This window comes from Mesoplodon bidens, assembly GCF_964165515.1.
Source record: "Mesoplodon bidens genome assembly, chromosome: 6".
NCBI lineage: Eukaryota > Metazoa > Chordata > Mammalia > Artiodactyla > Ziphiidae > Mesoplodon > Mesoplodon bidens.
In genome coordinates, this window is record NC_138162.1 from 100,867,345 (window position 1) to 100,889,054 (window position 21,710).

General features: G+C 41.2%; 1 protein-coding gene across 2 annotated transcripts in view; it reads left to right on the top strand.

The window, feature by feature from the left end:
- The window catches only part of LOC308619375 (contactin-associated protein-like 3), a 180,896-nt gene that overhangs the window by 39,302 nt on the left and 119,884 nt on the right, over positions 1-21,710 (top strand). For both annotated transcript variants that reach the window (XM_081238048.1, XM_081238047.1), the window contains exon 3: positions 6,752-6,945. In XM_081238048.1, the coding sequence (XP_081094174.1) occupies positions 6,752-6,945 (194 nt within the window). The remainder of the gene's footprint in view (positions 1-6,751; positions 6,946-21,710) is intronic.

Consider the following 21,710-nt stretch of genomic DNA (forward strand, 5'->3'; position numbering starts at 1 on the left):
AAATCATGCCTGTGTTTATAATCTGCACAGTAAGTATCTCATGGTGGCCACAATTTTGCCATAGTATTTTTCCAAGCATAAGTACTGCCTATGACGTACTTGGCAACTTCCCAAAAGATATGTGGAAGCCCTTCTAAGCACTATCCAAATTCAAAAATAGTGGTCTAGCAAATTCTACTCTGTTCTTTTCCAAAGTAATTTCACTTTTATATCATGTATAATATACAAAAATGTTCATGAAAGTTATTTATTTAACAGTATGTATCCTTGACATACACCATGATGTCTTTGTTTACTCCACTTTTAATAAATGTTATTGGCATCCCTATGGAGATATATTTTGTCCCATCACATACTGCTTTACTCATCCAATGCAACTGCATTACCTCTTGTAGGGATATTCCCTTTTTTTCTGTTTGGAGTCACTGATGAAAGACGTACCAAGTGAGGTGACCTTCAATCCTGCCAAAGGGATGAGGTTCAATTAGCAACCTTTCATGAGGCATCCGGGATCACTAATGATACATGGATCCTATGTTAAATCAAAGCACACAGGAGTCTTGAACTTCTGGTTTAACGTGTGGCAAACAGACTGGTCCAGGAAGACCACAGCCAGTGACAAAGGCTAATGGAATATCTCCGTGGACCCTGTGGCCAGCTACTCCCACCTTTACTCTGAACATTAATGAGGATCTTCCGGACTAGGGGCTGCCTGGAAGGTGGCATTTCAGGGGTTCCCTGTTCTCTCTGTCCTGTGATCCTTGCAGTATACTCTTCCCTTGTTGCTCTGTTTCCTCCAAGGAAATCCAGTGGAGCAGGCTTTTCTCTGACACAAAATAATGCCATACTTTGCTGGGGATGAATGCCTACCCCCCAAAAAATGCACCTTTGTCAGTAGTATTTACATTTTGTGATGCTTAGACCTCATCCTTTTTGCATCCTCATTTTACTACTCTATTTTGTATAGCAACTCATCTGTACATATCTCTTTTTATCCAAGGCTTTCACAGTGTGCTTACTAATTGTAATGAATTGTAACATCCCTAAAGAAAATGTAAGTTTTACCATCAATGGACTTTTTTTCCAAAGGCTTCTCTGGCTAAGTGAGCAGTCAAGTATGGATAGATAATCTAGTACTCATGGTTTTATTTCTGAGCATCTCACCCTTGCATTTCCTGACATGATCCTACACTGAATTTAGTTAAAAAGAAAAAGGAGCCATTGTTTTAAGAAGAGTAACGGCGCGTCCCTGGGAAGTGGTGGGGGCCTTTGAGCAGAGTGCCTGGTCTCCTGCCCTTCTGGGCATCCTGGATTCCTCACTGTGCTCTACATATCAGAGGGAGATGCAGCTATTCTGAGTGGCCTCAAGGATGATCTGGAATCATATCTGTTCTGAATAACTCAGGGGGCCTCTGAAAGATGCACAATGATGCTTTTATAGAATTAGACCAGACCTCGGAGCTGCATCTCTCATAAACATGAAGATTTCATGGGAGATGCACAAATAAACTTGGTCATACATTTTATTCAGTCATGAATGAGGTATTTAGTACATGTTCGGATGATTTATAGGCTTGCTGGGCAATTCTTATTTTACTTCTAAGGTGAGAAATTAGCAGAATCATCTTATAGTCTTGTCAATACAGAACTTCAAACAAATAAGAACTGCAAAGCCTGAGATCAACTCAGATCCGAATGCCTCTCTACTGTGTGTTTCTTTAAAACTTGGTCAGGAGTGTCTATGAGAGAAGCAAAACAAAACACACAGTAGCAATGGATTTTTGTTTATTTTATGCAGAAAGAGCTGCAACCATGAATGTTAAATGCCAAGGGCATTGACAGTTGTCCCTCGGGACACTGCACACAGAACTTAAAGGAGTCACATGTGAACAATCACACTGTGCTTTTTTTCTTTAATATTACTGGCATTTGAATTTGAATCTACAAGTATACACTTATTTTTTATTTAATTTTTAATTGTCTGTTTACAAAACCATTATAGGGTATGTCTGCATTTAGTACAGGAATCTGTTTTACAATTAGGCAGCTGTGTGTAATTTTTTTCATTATGGATGCAGTTTTTGTAAAACTACCTGTTCTCTCCTGCTCAGGCTGCTAGCAGACTGCAGGAAGCACAGCAGAAAGGGAATCAGAGGTTACCTAGACAGGTCCAGAGGGAGGATTTCTGCATTTTTTACATCCTGATAACCAGAAATGGTATATGTAGATAGTTGGAATTGCTCCTTAAGAAATCAGAGCTGAAGCAAATGCTTAAATTTCCCTCAGCAATGTAGGCAGGGTTGTGACAAAAACATCAATATATAAATCCCAGAGATCTCTGAGTGGGATGGTCAGGGAGCATCCCCAGGGCCTGCCGCCCTATGGCCCCTTTTTCCTGGGAACATCGGTCACTCCTGCTTATCTCACCCTCTCCCCACTCACCCAGCCCTGCCTGGACTCTGGAATGAGTTTTCTGTGAATTAAGATGCATTTAAGTGAGGAAAGAAATACACAGAGCTTGATGAGCTCCCATTTGAGACAATGTAATGAAGATCTTGGAGGGAAACTTCCCTTGGTTACCATTTCAATTTAGCTATTTACTTGCTTGACATTTAGATGCCCTGGAGATAGGTGAGTCTGTTCACTTCAAATTATCCCACTTGACTTTGCTCCCTTAGGTATCTTTCTGCTCTGGACCTTGTTCCAACTTGAAGAAGGCATGAGCTATTCTCCTTTTCACCTCTGGGTAATTTCCCCCTCTGCACAAAGCTGACACTCATTATGACAGTGCATGCCCCGTGGCCACCAGGAGTAGGGGTCATTTTCATCTTGATCAGTGACCAGAATAATTAGGGCCCTAGCTGAGAGTTTCCTGTTCAGCCTTTCCTCTCCCCAGAGACACAAATCACTGCCTGTGTCTGAGCCAACCAAAGGTGGGGGAAACAATCACACAGGGATAACTAGAGACAGAAACCTTCCAATATATCTGCCAGTATATCAATATAAAAGACAGTCTGGCTATTGATAAGCAAACAATACTGAATAACTGACAAATCACAGGGATATGTTCTTAGAAGGGGTAGAGAATGAAAAGGGAGCTAAGCTTTAATAAAATACCCTCACCCGAACCTAAAATGATTGTTTTTTGCTTGTCTGCAAAGCAGAGATTGTAACACCTGTCCCACTTGCCTGGTGCATGGAGGAGTTGTGAAGTAGCACTTAGAGCATCTGGGAGGGTCCTGAACACATCACATGCTTGTGACAAGTTTTGGCTTTCCTCATTTTCTCTCCTTTGTCTAGTATAAAGTGGCAGGTAACGGGCCATTCAGTAATGACAAGACTGCAATGCCCCACACTCTGGATGTCACCCCTCTTTCACCATGACTGTCTCCCGTCTTGTGATCGTGTATGGGAGAGAAAGTATTGTGCTAGATGCTCTAACACAGCTTCTTGAGTTCTCATTGCAGCCCTAAAGCATACCTATCACACTTTGCTGGGAGGGATGTTTTGTGTTCAGTGTCCTAAGCTGTGGAACCTTGTTCTGTGCAAGTCAGACCCTCTGGACATGTTTTCCTTTGTATAAGTTGTGACACTTTATTCAACTAAGGGGCTGAGGCAGGAGACAGGAGGGTGACAATGGAAAAAGACAGTCTGTGGTGTGGTCAGGGGAAGAGCTGGGTGGGAGGGCAAGTGCCCTTCTTGTGGGTTCAGCACTGGTGACTCCAAAACAGTAATTGCAAATTCCTGGGCTCTGTTTTCAGGGGGTGCTCGTTCCCAGGGGGAATTTACTGAAGATTTGCAACATTTAATAACGCAGGCTGATCAGTTTCAGAACCGCTGCTCTGCGGCTGCCAGCTGGTGGGGTGGCTGTGCTCAAGCGTACCCACTTTAATGTTGTTTCAGTGTATTTTGTTTTGTTTTCCATTACAGAACAGTGATCTCCCTTACCGCTCAGTAAAACTGTTCAGTGTTCCTTAACAGTCCTCAGGTTATATTTGTGCATTTCTCACTTTTTCCAGTCATTAGAAAAAAGGGCATCTACCCCAGTGGACTGCGTGCATGGGCGAATGCACAGTAACTCACATCATCACCCTACAGGGGTCTGGGGTGGCTGTGTTATCCAGCTGAAATGAATTCCTTTGCAGCACAGGGAATTCTGCAGTTTCATTACTCTATCAGAGTACCTACTTAATCAGATAGCTTAATTTGCATACCAGTAGCACCTTCTCACCACCGGTAAGGAATATGACATGTTCAAGGTTGATTACCTGCAGATGTTGAAGAGTGGTTGACAGAGATGTGGCTGCATCTGTGGGAGAGGCTGGTCCCAGGGCAACAGGCTGGAAGCATGCTGATGCTTTTTACTCTGTTGCATTTCTGTACATGTGGTACCCGTGTTAATGATACTTCCTGCTTCAAGAGAGATTAAAGATGACAGAGAAAGATTGTGAAACGCAAAAAGAAAAAGTATCTTCAGTACATTCTTTACAACTTTGATACTAAGAATACAGGACATTTAGCAGTTTCTCAGAGATTTAAACGGATTCATATAAAACTTCAAATGTAGAACCTTTAAGTTAAAATGATCAGCTAAATGCCAACACCTAATTTCTGACTTCTTTGGGCAATTATTATAAAATTACAGGCAGTTGCAGAGTCATGTTCCTTGGGACTATTAGTTAACACTCAGCTAGAACCCAGAAGGACTTAGAATTCATCAAACATTAGATGGAACCTTTGCACAAATCAGTAGAAGTAGGCGGGAGGTGTTGGGTGGTGATCAACCTTGTTATTAAAGACAAAGAAAGACTGAAAATTGTCACAGGTTGGAAGACACTAAGGAGACAAGGTGACTAAATGTAATGTGGGATCCTGGAACAGAAAAAGGGAGTGAGTGGAAAAACTGGAGACATCAAAATAAAGTTTGTCGTTTTGGGACCGTTGTACCAGCGTTAATAGCTTAGGTTTGATCAAAATACCATGGTGATGTCAGATATTAACATTAGGACACATTGAGTAAAAAGTAGACAGGAATTCCCTATCCCATCCTTGCAACTCGTTTGTAAATCTGAAATTATTTCAAAATAAAAAGTTTAAAAATGCATTACAAAACCACCAGAGTTGTAGCGTGTTTAAGATGTGGATCAAAGGAAAAGACATTGTACTTGTGGTTGAGAGGCAATTTTGGAATTTTGGAATAAAGATGGAAGGAAATGAGGAAATCTTAGAAAGAATATGAGTGTTAAAGAATTTGTACGCTTTACATTTTGCTAAGGGTTATACATGTCGTGCAGTTAACAGAGGCCATAGTGAAGCAACACATGTGCCCACTTGCTAGTGTCACCTCCACACCCTGATGTAAGTGCTCCACCTCCATTTTCCTTTGAGCTGTCTTGGAACCATGTCACACACCACCTGACGTGTACTTGGTCATGACAGCTTTTGTAAACAGGACATGGATGCTAATAAGAGCCTCTAATCAAAAGATAATAAATGTTGTCTAAAGTGTCAGACCTTATTATGACAGCCTCAAATTAGATGTCAGGACAATGGGGAATAATTTGTGTGTGTGTGTGTGTGTGGTACGCGGGCCTCTCACTGTTGTGGCCTCTCGCTGTGGAGCACAGGCTCCGGACGCGCAGGCTCAGCGGCCATGGCTCACGGGCCCAGCCGCTCCGCGGCATGTGGGATCTTCCCGGACCGGGGCACAAACCCGTATCCCCTGCATCGGCAGGCGGACTCTCAACCCCTGCGCCACCAGGGAAGCCTGGGGAATAATGTTTTTAAAGCTCGTATTTTGTGTTAGGGACTATTTACATGACACTGTGTTTTCTAGACACAGATAATTAGCAAAATATCAGTTCCAGAATGCATTTCAAACCTATTTCCCAATTTTTATATTGCATAATCATTTAGATTCAGAAAATTTAATATGACATCTACATCCAAATTCAAAACTCATGTTTCTGTTAAACTAGAAGAACAAAATATATCAATAATACATTCACAGGTATCCCTAATTCTTCGGTTTCTCACAGGCACTGGAGAAAACAAAGCACAGTAATTTCCACTCTGCAGCTATTGTCTTGAATACCTGAGAAACTCCTCCTCATTCACTTCCTCTGGGTTCTCTCACCCTCCTCGCTGCCTTTCTAGAACTCTCCCTCCCTGCACAGAAATCACTTTCACCTCCACCCCTCCCATATTACATTTCAAATTGTTCTGTGAAATGTCTGCTTCTCCTATGAGTCTGTAAGCACCTTGAGTGTAGGGCTATGCCATAGCCATCTTTGTTATCCCAACATTCAACATTATACTTCCTCATGCTGGGAATCCAGAATTAAGGTATTCTAGCTTTATTTTCCTTTATGTCCAACAAAGGGCAAGTCATGCATTGAAGCCAATAAAGACACTAGTTCCAAGCACTGATGTAATGGCATGGTGTTTAGTTGTCCACCTATTACATTAAGCAGTTTCACTTAGCGGGACACCCCAATACCAGAGAGTCAGGGGTTATGAACTAAGAAACAAAACAATTAATATAGGCTTCATCCATTTACATTTAACCTGTGTTTTTATTTTGTGTTTGTGTGTGTGAGTGTGTTTGTATAATTATGAAGCATTATATAATGCAGAATTTGAAACTATGATTTTCATAAATCTTATTTATGATCCCATTCTTACAGGTTAATATAGATTTCAAAGATTTCTCTGTCTTTACCGGTTTTCTTATTTTTATTCCCACAAAAAGGAGCTGGTGGCTGGTCTCCCCTTGTGTCAAATAAATACCAGTGGCTGCAGATTGACCTTGGAGAAAGAATGGAGGTCACAGCTGTGGCCACCCAGGGAGGATACGGGAGCTCCGACTGGGTGACCAGCTACCTCCTCATGTTCAGCGATGGCGGAAGGAACTGGAAGCAATATCGACGAGAGGAGAGCATCTGGGTATGTGCTTTACTGAAAAGCAGTCTGTCGGAGTATGAATTATGCCAGTTACTGCATGTTGCTCCCCATCTGTCAGGTCAAGCATAGAAACAGAGCCTCCTAAGTTACCTGAAAATGTTTCCACTGAATGTAAGCCACATGTGACATTCCAGAATACACCGTCCATGGCTAATTTATGAAATAAGTAAAAGTAAAACAATTTTATAATGTAGCGAAATATTGAAAATGTCTTCCCATTATTCCTTTAAATGGTGTGAAGTCTAAGGAATAAATAAGTCACGTACAACTGATTTTATTTTTGTTTTATAACAAACACAATAGTTTATATTGCCTCAGCATTTTTTTTTTTTTTTTTTTTTTTGTGGTACGCGGGCCTCTCACTGTTGTGGCCTCTCCCGTTGTGGAGCACAGGCTCCAGATGCGCAGGCTCAGCAGCCATGGCTCACGGGCCCAGCTGCTCCGTGGCATGTGGGATCTTCCCAGACCCGTGTCCCCTGCATCGGCAGGTGGACTCTCAACCACTGTGCCACCAGGGAAGCCCATGCCTCAGCATTTTTAAATAAAGCAAATTCATTTTCTCTATGCCCTCTGATAAAATGAAATTTCTGAAAGACCCTGAACATGTAAATATAGATGTAATGGAGAGTCTCTCTGTGGAGTACTTGTATGAGGGATGTGTTGAGTTCCTGCTCCAACAGGAACTTGGGCACCATGTGGCCCCTTGTAATTTATGGACAATAGATCCCTAGGATTCTTTGGAAGCATAACTATTTTACATCAGTGACATAGTTTCTACTTTTGATTACATATCCATGCTTCTTTGAGAAGAATTAAATTTTGTTTGCTTAACTTTTTGAATATTAAAATATATGTAATTTATTATATATTTAGCATTTCATATCTTTAAATCACAGTCTGCTCTGAATGAGAAGCTCTAAAAGTAGAGTGTTGTAAAGGTCTGCAGCAGGTTTGCAGTTGGCTGATGGGGTGTGGCCTGAAGAAGATTCATCAGGTGGAGAAGAAATAACTTTTTTCTTCTTATTAAAAATATAATTTAGATGGTTGCCAAGAGCCGGGGGAAGGGAGGAATGGACTGTAAGTGCTTTAATGGAGACAAAGTTTCAGTTTGAGAAGATGAAAAAGTTCTTGAGATGGAGGGTGGTGATGTTTGCACAACAATGTGAATGTCAATGTCCAGAACTGTACACTTAAAAGTGGCTAAAATGCTAAACTTTTTGTTATGTATATCTTATCACAATAAAAAATACACAGTGTATCTTCCATTTAATTTAGGCTAAGAAGTTGTATAACTTAAAAAAATTTTTTTTTCTTAATTCAGGGTAAGAAGAAAATTGTCAGCTAAAAATCCGTATGTCTTAGCACATAGCTTATCTATAAAACTAACAGGCAACAAAATGATAATATTCGTTGGGTAACAAACTGCCCTCATTTGAATTTCCTTAGAACTCTGTAACTTATTATAACGTAATAGATTGTGGTCTACTTAATTTCTTATCCCTGGAGCTTTTATTAGTCAGTCAATAAATGTTCATGCAAATTGAATCAAGAAAAACTAGTTAGTTGTCTAATACTAGATAAAAGTGGGAGGGGATATGGGAGTGTTTTTAGGGCTGGCTGACCTAAGGTTTCCAAACAAGTAATTGCCATGTGTATGATCAGAAGCAGATATTAATGTTTTGCTCCTTCTAAGAACACCAAGTCCAAAGCAGGGTTAAGGTCAATATTGCTTAAGTAACTTAAAGCTTAATGAAACATCTTCTTACATAGAGAACGTTTGTTCAAAATTAAATATTATTTTTCAAAGTTAGTTAACTAATAGTTAATGCCTACTTATTCTTCATTGTATTAATTAAGGTTCATATTTTTGCCCCGCTCCAATCCCATCTGATTGAGCAGCTCTAAAAATTCTTGTTTTTAGTTAAGCAGGTTGGAGAGGAATCATATGTAAGCATCACCATCTGTTGATTTCTTTAAAGGTCAGGCACCCTTGGGGAAGTAGGGTCAAGAATATAGTGGCATTATTAATCCTAGATCATGCAGGGGAGGACAGAAATGGACCCCTCAATCCTATCCATCCTGTCACACGGTAAACATGGGTAAAGTGGCCTGCCTTACACTCCTGCTGAGCTTGCACCCCTCCCTGTGTCCCCAGCACTTCATGGTGCCTGGGGCCGAGCACGTTGGTAAATGTTTGCTGAATTAAAACGAATGAGTGGGGGCTTCCCTGGTGGCGCAGTGGTTGAGAGTCCGCCTGCCGATGCAGGGGACGCAGGTTCGTGCCCCGGTCTGCGAGGATCCCACATGCCGCGGAGCGGCTGGGCCCGTGAGCCATGGCTGCTGAGCCTGCGCGTCCGGAGCCTGTGCTCCGCAACGGGAGAGGCCACAGCGGTGAGAGGCCTGCGTACAGCAAAAAAAACAAAAAAAACAAAAAAAACGAATGAGTGGAATCTACGTTCTGGTAGGATGCCTTCCTTAGCTCCCTGCTCTGTGCTTCTCTGTAGCCCTTGGTCTCAGCTTAGGGATCCTTGAAGCTCCAGTGCAGGTGTTTGCTCCTCTCACATTTTGAGCTCCTTTAGGAAAAGGGCTCATCCTCACATCTTCCGTGTGCACCACCATGGGTTCAGTGAATTCATCTCCTAATCTGGGCCCGACTATACACACTGGCATTGATAGCAGTAAATCACACTAGCTGATGATTCTGACATTATACTCACGGTTTCTTTAAAAAGATTGGGCTGGTTTGGCTGCTTTCCAGACCTCTCACAAGATGTCAGCTGCTCTTAAACATCAACCGTACACCTTACCAGAGGTTCTACTCCTTCTTCAGGTGGTTGTTTTAGATATGAATTGCTGGTGTTAACTTGAGAATGAATTTAAGATTTTTAAAAATTTCCTTGACATATTATACTCTTCATTAGTGAAAGTAATATGTTTATTCATGGTGTCATTTACTTAATTTCCTATCACTGCTTTAAAAAATTTTCATGGGGCCTCCCTGGTGGCGCAGTGGTTGAGAGTCCGCCTGCCGATGCAGGGGACATGGGTTCGTGCCCCGGTCCAGGAAGATGCCACATGCCGCAGAGCGGCTGGGCCCGTGAGCCATGGCCGCTGAGCCTGCGCATCCGGAGCCTGTGCTCCACAACGGGAGAGGCCACAACAGTGAGAGGCCCACGTACCACAAAAAAAAAAAAAAAAAAAAAAATTTTCATGGATTTAGTGACCTAATACAAGACAGAGTTATTATGTCATAGTTCTGTAGGTCTAAAGTACAGTAGACCTGGCTGGGTTCTCTGCTTAGGGCATTTTTCCTGGAGGCTCTGGGGAAGACTTGTCCTTCAAGGTATCTGGAGATTCCCAGAACCTTCCCCAGGTTCCATGATTTGCTGGGAGGATTCACGGGACCAGTGTGTAGTCATACAGCTATGATTTAGCACAGTGAAAGGACACAGAGCAAAATGAGCAAAGGAAGAGGGTGCATGGGGTGAAGTCCATAGGAAATCAGGCCCAAGTTTCTACAGTCCTCTCCCAGGGAAGTCATACGGGACTAGCTTAATCCCCCAGCAGTGAGTTATAGCAACCCACATGGAATATTACCAACCAGGGGAGCTCATGTACTGGGGGCTGGTCATGTAGGCACCCTCTGCCTTGCATGTAACAAAATTCCAGACTTCCAGAAGGAAAGCAGGTATTTTATTTATTTATCTTTTTTTTTTTTATGGTACGCAGACTTCTCCCGTTGAGGAGCACAGGCTCCGGACGCGCAGGCCCAGCGGCCATGGCTCACGGGCCTCGCCACTCCGCGGCATGTGGGATCTTCCAGGACCGGGGCATGAACCCACGTCCCCTGCATCGGCAGGCGGACTCTCAACCACTGAGCCACCAGGGAAGCCCCCCTTTCATCTTTAAATTGCTCTTTGTTCTTGTTCTCCTTCTGCTGCATCTCTGATTTCCTCTTCTTCTAGCTGGAGAGAGTCCTCTACTTTAAGGGGGCTCATGTGGTTAGACTGGATCGACTTGGGTAATCCAGGACAGTCTTCCTAACCATAATCCCATCTGCGGAGTCCCTTTTGCCATGCAAAGTAACATATTCACAGTTCCTTTCTTTAGGGCCTGGACATCTTTGAGGCCTTTCTGCCTACCCCACTGTATTTATACATCTCTGATTTTTTTTTTTCTTTCTGCATTTGATATCCTTTCCTAGCAAACACATTTCTCATTGGATCTGAAGATGTTTTCCAGAGTCATATGAAGTCATGCTGCAGGGGTATCTGAGCACCTGCTCGCAGTTGGTGTGTCACAGGTGTCCCCCCTCAGAGGCTGCTGCCCCGCCATCACTAGTGTAGCTCTGACCCACAGCAGTGTCCCCAGCTTGTGGTCTCGCTGATGTAACCTTGACCCCCAGCAAGGAAGACTGTGTATTGGCTTTCTTCTCAGGAAGCCTCCTACTTTTATAAGAAAGTCCAAATCAAGCACTCCTTCTCTGGCCTTAAAAGTTTTGTGGCTATTCGCCCTGTCGTAATTTTTTTAAATGAATTTTCTTGTTCTTCTGGGTCTATCTGCTGTCTGTGCTAACTTTGTCCACTAATACATGTTAACTCTTTCCAAATTCCGAAAACTCTGAGAAAAAGGTCTATCCTAACTCCTTACCGAAAATGGACATGAGATGATAATAAGACAAAAGGCCTTCACTTATGTTACTTTGGACAAGTTGTCCATATGCTTTGCCACATGTTTGCCATGGAATATTAATTAATATGTGAAATGCAATGTATACCTCTCTAAATTCTCAAAATTATAAAATTGAGACATGGCTGGCCACAAAGTCTTTGACTAAAGGATTTGAGGACTGCAGGTCCAGTTACTAAAGGTTAGTTATCCAAATTGATTTTCTTAAAAAGAAGAAATTATATTCTTCACTGGTGATATGTTCCACTTTAATATTTTTTCTTAATGAGTGACTGCTTCCATGGCTGAACTGGATCTCTATGTGAAAATAACCAAATAAATTAAACAAATAGATCTGTGAAATACATTCCAAAAGGGTTTTATTTAAATTGAAATATAGGAATGTGTCTTACATGACAGAAAAGGCATCACCATCTCTCACCAAGGGATGCACTACATCTCAGGACATAAAAACTCTTTTGATGTGCAGAGTAAATGTCCTCACTTGAAATGTAGTGGAAGAAGTATCACTGTTCAAACAAGTTTAGAAGAGGTGCATTTCCTATACGATGTGAACAATCATGGTTTATGTCGGTCATTTAGTAAACCAGGTGGCTTGACCAAGCTTGATGCTAAACATCCATAGGACTTAGAAGATGAGTTTGCAACTTCAGCCCAACTAAATCAGAAAATAGCCAGAGTCTTAGGACACTGAGGATCATAGAACAGCATTGAAGTGAGCAATGCAACAGATCAGTGATCACTGACAAAGTTCACTAATGTTTATTTTCTACTGTTTCCCTGAGAATATGTCAGCAAACACTTACATCAATCTACTGTGACTCTTAGATTCATTACAAGAATTTTGTGGGGCAGCACTTGCGAACCAGGATTCTTACCTGCAAGCTAATGTGAGCTCTGAGCTCCCTTGGGGACTCTGGACCAGGCTGGGGAGAGGTGTGGGCTCCAACCACTGTCCTGCTCTGAGTCTGGGTCTGTGACCCTCCCTGGTGGGCAGGAGAGGTCCGTGAGTGGGCAGTCTAGAGCACTGGCAGTATTCTAGAGGCGTGTTGGGGCAGCTCCATCACTACCCTCCTGGACACCTATTTGGTCTTCTTGGGACCCTATAGCAAGCCTTGTCCTTCCCAGGCCACCTGCCTGTCCTGACTCTGTGTCTTCTCCCTCCCCGTTCCAGTTGTTTGGGAACAGTGGGCTGACTCTATGAGAGCCAGGCCAATACCCACCTCTCCTCTCGGGAGACCGTGGCTAATGGTGTCCACTGCAATGGTATCCTCTGTTGAGGCTCATCTGGCCCAGGGACCACTGGGTCCCTGTTGGCCATAGGGACCCTTCCTCCTGCAATTCCTGGGTGTTTTTTCTTCTATTTTATCAATACTTTGTCTTCATTCTCATCTCCTTACTATTTCTCCCTCTTCTCCTCTATCCTTCTATTCTTTCCTTATCTATTTTTTTCACCTATCATTAAATATTTTTCTCCTTATTTCTCTCTTCTCTCTCCATTTTTCCCTATACCCCTCTTCTATCTGTATTGTTACAAATTCTAGAAAATCAGCTTGAATAAGTTTAGGTAACTTGGGAATCCGACCACACGGAGAAGGGAGGATTCAGCTGGGTCTCTGGCATGTGTGTAACTAAGAGGCAGCCCTGCCCTGTGCCTTCTGTGGATTCACTTCCGGCATTCATTTTCCTATATTGGTTCAAAAATCTGAGGAAATGCTCGGACTTACTTGGCTCTGGCTGAGGGGAGTCTCAGATCTCACCACCTGTGAAGAGCTGATCTGATCAGGACGGCTCCCAACCCACCCTACACTTAGCACCGAAGCCCCTGGATTGGTGGGTGGGGCCATGTAAAGACTTTATGTCCACCCTAATGGGGGCACTTAGGAGGGAGGGTTGCTGGGAGGGCCATATTATCAAATTTCCTGTCCCTTGTCTCTCTTGCTCTCTCTTTCACTCTCTCTCCATGACCTTTTGCTTTCTTTTCTATTTCTCTGCTTTCCTCTTCTTATACATCTTATCTTTCTACTCCTCGCCTTCCCTTTTTCTCTATGAATTAAAGGACCTAGATTGCCATGAGTCCTGCTACTCAACATGTAACCCACGGACCAGCAGCATCACCTGGGATCTTGATACAAATATGGAATCTCAGCCCCCACCCCAACCTATTGAATAGACTCTGCATTTTAACAAGATGAGCAGGTGATTCCAGTCCAAGCTAGACTGTGAGAAGCACTGACTGGGATGAACCAAGTCCCATCTTTGGCGGGAATTGTTTTGCCCCTTAACTATCCTCCAGCTGCCTGGATCAGAGGGGACTGTGCCCCCTGCTCAAGGATGCAGCTTATCCCACACACGTGTTAGCCTGAACAGGTGATGCTTTCTGTAATAGAACCTCAGGAACCTTGCTCCAGTGCCCTTTGACTGCAGGACACCCTCTTTCTCCCTGATAGTCACCAACCTAGGGGGGTGGAGCCCAGGTATTTTCTCATTGTTATCAGTGAATAACAATCAAGTGGTTAGTTAGTCCTATCTTTGAGAACTATAATATTTCCTGAATCTCTATACTCTGCATTCTTTAGGAGTTTATTCTTCATATTAAAAACTCATCAGAACTCTAATTCAGAAGTTATATCCTTTATGAATTTAAGATGGAAATTGTTATTCAAAATGCATTGAATGAAACCTAGAATTTAAGTGAATTTTTCTTCCTATGCAGGCCCTTTGTGTGAAAAAGGCATTCTTCTAAGAAAGGACCGGCAAAATATATTTGAGAAAAATAAGAAAAGAAATTACTTGAAATAAACATAAGTTCTAGTATAATAATTCTATTTAATAGATTCCTTTCACCTTGAAAAAATAGGTAGCAGTATGTCCTTAAATGAATATAAGATAGACATAGCAAATCGTTTGAAACTTTGTTCTTCTTTAGATCATTTCCAACCTAGAACACCAAGTAGACTAATTAATGAGGCTAATTAATATTGTATTGAAAGTTTCACAACAATCTCACAGTGCTCTAAGAGAGCAACAAAGGTGACCCCAAATTTTCAGGGCAGAAAAAAGACAGGGAAATACTGGAAGCATGGGGGTTGGGATGGGGACCGTTTGTTATACCTGCACCACTTCATTTATTTAAGAGAAAGAGCTGATGCATATATGGAAAAATATTTACCTTGTTAAAATAAATCTAGATTATCAGTACATGTATATCTGTTTTGGGGGGATGTTTGAAATATTGCATAATCAAATTAATAAAGAATATTGGATTCAGGTTTAAAAGAATTATGTTTACTTGGTATAAATAGAAAGATCATATGACTGTGTAGTTTCAAAATAAAGAGGGATAAGAACCGTGTCAAATCATAATAAGAAAAACTGGACTCAGAGATAAGGAGGGTTTGTATGTAAGGAAGCAGACACTCTGCTAAGTGTGACGCTCTCTTGGTATAAGGAGCGGAAATTCTCTTGACAGAGATTCCTGCTAATTTAGTCATTTAAATATAGGTTGGTTTATTTCAGGTCTAGGTTAATACATTTATTGCTAATGAGTTGATGACTCAACAGAACCAAGCCCCACATCAGGTAGGATGTTGCAAAGAAGGGTCTGCAGAGTGTGCCTTGGCTGTCTGGGGCTTGTGCCAGCTCCAGGCTTGCCGATTTCAAGTTTGGCTCTGAGACTGGGTGGTTTTGGTCAGAATAGGAGCGGCATTTCAATGATTCTGTATCGATCTCTTCCATGTACTTGGCCTTGTCAGGGACACGGCCCTCTCCTTCCTAACCATTCACCTCATTACGTCAAGCGCATTGATCCCCGAGGCAGTGACTTTGTACCATGGACAGTCTTGTTGATTACACTTACCATTGTGGACCACAGTTGAATTTTCTGTACATGTCTCCCCCTCCTGGGCTCTGAGAGCCATTAGGTCAGGGATTAATCTCCTCAGAAGGCCAGGCCTATTACAGATTCTCAAAACTTAGGGGCTTCCCTGGTAGCACAGTGGTTGAGAATCCACCTGCCGATGCAGGGGACACAGGTTCGTGCCTCGGTCCGGGAGGATTCCACATGCCATGGAGCGGCTGGGCCCGTGAGCCATGGCCGCTGAGCCTGTGCATCCGGAGCCTGTGCTCCGCAATGGGAGAGGCCACAACAGTGAGAGGCCCGCGTACCGCAAAAAACAAACAAAAACAAACAAACAAAAAACTTAGCCAGCTGTGTGATGCTGCTTGTGTGATGGGAGGCTTTTGGTGCCAAGCCTAAGTGTATCAAGAGGCTTAACACTTTTCCCCCACAAAGTTGTACAAGGAAGATGCCCTACTGAACCCGAGAGAGAGGTGGTTCCATTTGCCCTTCATTTCAGGTCTCAGTGACAATAGAGATAAAAGCTGGATTTGGTCTGTCGAAAACTCGCAGAGCAGCTGAAAAGGTTGAGGCAGAGAAGTGAATGAGACATCTGAGCTGCTACCACAAAGTAACGGATGGGTCCCTGGAAACCCAGGATACAGTAACAACTGCCTCTTGCCAGGGCCAGCTGCATTCGGTGGGTGTGGAGCATCCTTCCTTCATTTGTCGATTACAGTCCTTCCCAACCTGAAAACCTTCACTCAGATCCCCTTTACTCTGTACTAAAATTGTGTAGACACTGCCTTCTTTTTCTACTCCTAGGATTTTTCATTTTTATTTCTCAAGTATTACGTTTCTTTTGCCATATTTATTCACCTCATGCTTATTTCACCTCAATTCTGGCATCAGGGACTACAGCTGGTTTATCCCGATATCCTCTGTACCTACTTTATTGCTTTGCAAAAGTAACGATTTTGCTCATTTGAATTGCCACGTGTTATCAGGTTGGGAGGGAGGGATGTGGTGGTGAGTCGAATTTTAAATATGTAGCAGAATAAATAGCAACTCTTGAGACATCTTACAAATTACAGTTTTACTTTTCACAGAATGAAGTAGTTGCAGAAGTGGTGTTATTAGAGATGTATGGAAATTAGGGTATATTTTATGAAAAAGGTAAATCTTAAACAGTAATATGAACAGAGTATGGCAGAGTTGTGGGGGAAATAGCTTTCTAAGTAGAATTTTTTATTCATTTCGGAGATGGCAAAAATATTGTTTTTAATCAAGAAAAGTAAATGAAGGAAAAAGTGAATTTTTACAAAAAAAAAGGTGCTCCAGCAGCAGACGCATTGAAAGGAAGTGTTGCTGAGCCAAGTTTTAGGAAGGTGGAAGGCAGGACAGCTCAGGGAGCATCTCACCAGGATTTCATGGAAATTCTTCCTCGTGACTGCAGTTTTGGCAGCTTAGCTTCATAGGATGTTGTACTAATCGTGGGTCTCATAGGGAACGACAGGCAAAGTCTACAAATTCTACAATTTTCCCACATAATGTAAATGTACAGAATGCACGGATATGGTATGTACTTCAGGCTATTCATGGGTGATTTCTTGGGTCTGTTATTTTGACATAAAACACTCAAGTGGTTTGGTACCAAACTAATTGGGATCTTGAGAAAATGGCCCACAGCAGAGGTGGAGTGTTTAGAGCACTGTTGTGTTCACAGCCCTTGATAACTCCTATGGTTTCTGCACTCTGCAGTCCTATGCCACTTAACAGTTAGATCAATTTTCTGCCTTTGATGCAGACCACATTTTATAAATTTGTATAGACAAAAGCAATGATGAAACTTTAAAATTTTGCAAAAGAGGAAAACAGGCTTTGAGTACTTTTTTAATATTAATATCACAGTCTCAAAACTCTGAGATGTTGAGAATTTCTGATCAGCAAACCTCAAACTTTTTCAGAGTAGTTAAGATTAGGGCAGCAGTTGAGAAGCTGGATGCTGTTCAAGCATGTTTAAGGGTCTCAGACAGAGAGAAATATTGGTTTAGACCAGGGGCTAGCCAACTTTCTCTATAAAGGGACAGATAATAAATATTTTTGGTTTTGTAAGCCATGCAGTCTCTGTTGTGACTGCTCAACTCTGCTGTTGTGTGAAAGTAGCCAGAAGCAATATGTAAATGAATGAGTGTGGCAGTGTTCCAATAAAACTTTATTTAAAAAGCCACACAGCCAGCTGGTTCTGGGTTTAAGTTGCTTACCCCTGGTCTAGTCTACTTTGTATCTATTTAAGGTATGATGTATGGATCCAGTATGAAGAAATAAAAATTACAACATCAGTGTGACACAATGTAACCTCTCACACTTGAACTGCACAAAACCTTTGCTAATACTCTTGCTTAGGACAGTCCTTTTCAAGCTGTGTCCTAGAAAAACTTTCTTTTCATTTTAAATGTATGCATGTAATTTGACGTCTTTCAGAATAAGATATAAATAGTACACATCTGATTATGATATTATTGCATAGCATTTAGCATAAAACTAAGGTTAAAAAGAGAATCAATTTAAAGAAAAATATTAAGCCAATAAGAAGTGTTATACTGAGTACTTAGTGAGTGCCTGACACTGCTTCATGTGCTTTATACATATTTATTAAACACATCCTCACAACAGCCCTCTTATGCCCAGTTTACAGAAAAGGACACTGAGGCATGGAAAGTTCAAGTTCACTATCCTCAAATCACAGAACTAGTTAGTGATGTAACAAGGATTTGAACCCCAGCTGTCTGGCTGCAGGGCCCACACTCAAACCACCTTACCACAGTACAGAGGATTCATGTTGGAGATGAATAAAGTGATGATAAAGGATGGGAATCCTCTTCCTTAGGGCATGGGAAGCAGGCACTCTCAGACAGCGCTGGTAGGAGCATAAAATGGCATTAGATGGGTGTATGCCCAAAGTATATACCCAAAGCGGGATCTTGAAGAGATGTTTGTACACGCATGTTTATCACAGCATTATGCACGTCCTTGGAGGACAATTTCTATAACCTTAAGTGTTCAAAAGCACCCACTCTTTAGAGTGCTGAAGACGACAGCACAAAAGGAGCAATGCTTTTAAGTCCTGTCAGTATATCATCTACACCAAGTAACAATTCCACTTCTAGGAGTTAGTCCCACAGGAACACTCAGAGGTGCACAGAAAGTGCCTGTGAGAAAACTAAGTGCATTGTTTACAGTCAAGATCCAGTTTTCTGTCAATAGGTGAACACAAATAAATTATGATACTCCATTTTATGGAATAATATAATATTATATGGAATTCATTCCTTTGAAAACAAGGAGGTTATTTAATTAATTGATTATTTATTTGAGGTAACATTGGTTTAAAACATTATTTAAGTTTCATGTGTACAAGATTATCAGATACATTTATTCATAATAAGAGATTTAAGAAACATTTTTTTTTTACAGCTAGGAAAAGAGATGTATTTATTGTGCTTCCATTAGAAATTTCCAAGATGAACATATACATATATGTGCATGTAAATATAAGAGACTATTTCTGGAAGCATACAAGATAAATTATTAATAGCATTTCTCATTCTGGGTAAAGATATGCCATGAGTACGTGATGAATGGTATTTTTAAACGACATGCGTATATTGCTGTTCAATTCAATACCAGGCTTTGAAAGGATTAGAGGAAAAAAACAAAGGAAATACAAAATAGTTTTTTAATTGTGGTAAAAAAAATAACATTAAATTTACCATCCTTAGCATTTTTAAGTGTACGGTTCAGTGGTGTTAAGTATATTCACATTGCTGTGGAATAGATCTCTAGATCTTTCTTATCTTGTAAAACACACTTAAACCCACTAAACACAAATTTCCCTCCCCATCCCCTCAGCCCTTGGCAACCATCTCTCTACTATCTGTTTTAATGATTTTGACTACCTTAGATACTTCATATTAGTGGAATCATACAGTATTTGTCCTTTTGTGATGGTTTATTTCAAGTAGCATAATGTCCTTGGGTATCCATATTATAGCACATGACAGAATTTCCTTCTTTTTAGGGCTGCATAATACTCTATTGTATGTATATACCAGATTTTGTTTATCAGTTGCTATGGTCTGAATGTTTGTATCCCACCAGAATTCATATGTTGAAATCCTAACCCCTTAAGGTGATAGAATTAGTAGGTAGGGGGTTTTGGGAAGTGACTAAGTCTTCCACTAAGAAAGGGCTTAGTGACTCATAAAGAGGCTCCAGAGAGATCCCTACCTGATTCCAACATGAGAGAATGCAACAAAAGTCTGAGACCCAGAAGAGGGCCCTCAGCCAAACTTACTGGCACCCGGATCTCAGACTGTCAGCCTCTAGAACTGTGAGCAATAAATTTCTATTGTTTATAAACCACCCAGTCTGTGGTATTTTGTTATATCAACTTGAATGGACTAAGAGATCTATTCATCCATCTATGGACAATTGGGTTGTTTGTACCTGTTCGCTATTGTGAATAATGCTGTTATAAACATGGGTATACAAATATCCCTTCAAGATCCAGATTTCAGTTGTTTTGGACACATACCTGGAAGAGGAATTGCTGGAGCTTATGCTAATTCTATTTTTACTTTTTTTTGAGGAGCCTTCATATTGTTTTTTATAGTGGCTGCACCATTTTGCATTTCCACAAGGGTTCCAATTTCTCTGCATCCTCCCCTAAAGAGTGTTTTTATTTGGTTCCCTTACCCACTGAAATACCCTCAAGATATGTGGGGAGATGCAATCCACGTGGACCCTGAGTGCCTGTGTGCTGTTTCTGGATAGGCTAAGAGTGAAGGCTCTAGCTGCATTTTATCCAGGCCATTCTCAGGGTGTGCTAGAGAAACAGCAGTCCTGAGAGATGAGAGGCCAACCTCCCCCAGACAAGGAGCAGGTCTGCATCTTCTCATTATAAGAGCAGTGAATCCCCCAAGCATGGTGGTTGATCCTCTAAAGCAGCCCACTGCCTGCAGCATCATCCATCCTGGACCTTTGCATTACCTGTAGCACATAGGGAGGTTCATGGGAAACTGAGGCAGTATTCACTAAGCCATGTCTCTGCCACATGAACAGCTTTCCAAAATGGTGCCATTTCCCAGATGTCTTTCTGGATGACCATGAACTATACAATGCTCAGTCTCTCTGTGCTGGTGTTTGGAATGCTTTCAGTTATCGTCTTTTCTCTTTCATGGTGCTTTTTTGCTGATCTTGTTTCCCAAATTATACACTTGACATAAATTATGTCAAACATAAGATCTGTGTACTAACTGTTAGAAGTCAAACCATTTATATGGCCTTTTTATTAAACATAAAAAAATATAAAAATATGCTCTTTACTTACTTGAGATTTTCAACTCAAATTGGGACTTAGACTTGAGTTTCCTTCATGTAAGTAGATTCTAAGTCATTTCCACAGTGAATATATTCCTAATACAGGCTTTTAGATGATATAGATAAGAATAAGTACTATTTCACCTTAAGGAAAACCTTTTTGGGTGACTTTCTTCTTTTTTAAAAATTAATTTTATTGAAATATAGTTGATTTACAATGTTGTGTTAATTTCTGCCATGCAGCAAAGTGATTCAGTTATGTATATATACACATTGTTTTTCATATTCTTTTCCATTATGGTTTATCACAGGATAATGAATATAGTTCCCTGTGCTATACAGTAGGACCTTGTTGTCTATCCATTTTATATATAACAGTTTGCATCTGCTAATCCCAAACTCCCAATCCATCCCTCCCCCACCCCTCATCACTCTTGGCAACTGCAAGTCTGTTCTCTATGTCTGTGAGTCTGTTTCTGTTTCCTAGATAAATTCATTTGTGTTGTATTTTAGATTCCACATATAGGTGATAGCATCTGATATTTCTTTTCCTCTATCTGACTTACTTCACTTAATATGATAATTTCTAGGTCCATCTGTGTTGCTGCAAATGGCATTATTTCATGCTTTTTTATGTCTGAGTAGTATTCCATTGCATATGTGTACCAAATCTTCTTTATCCATTCATCTGTTGATAGACATTTAGGTTGTTTCCATGTCTTGACTATTGTAAATAGTGCTGTAATGAACATTGGGGTACATGTATCTTTTCTAATTATAGTTTTCTCTTGATATATGCCCAGGAGGAGGATTGCAGGATCATATGGCAACTCTATTT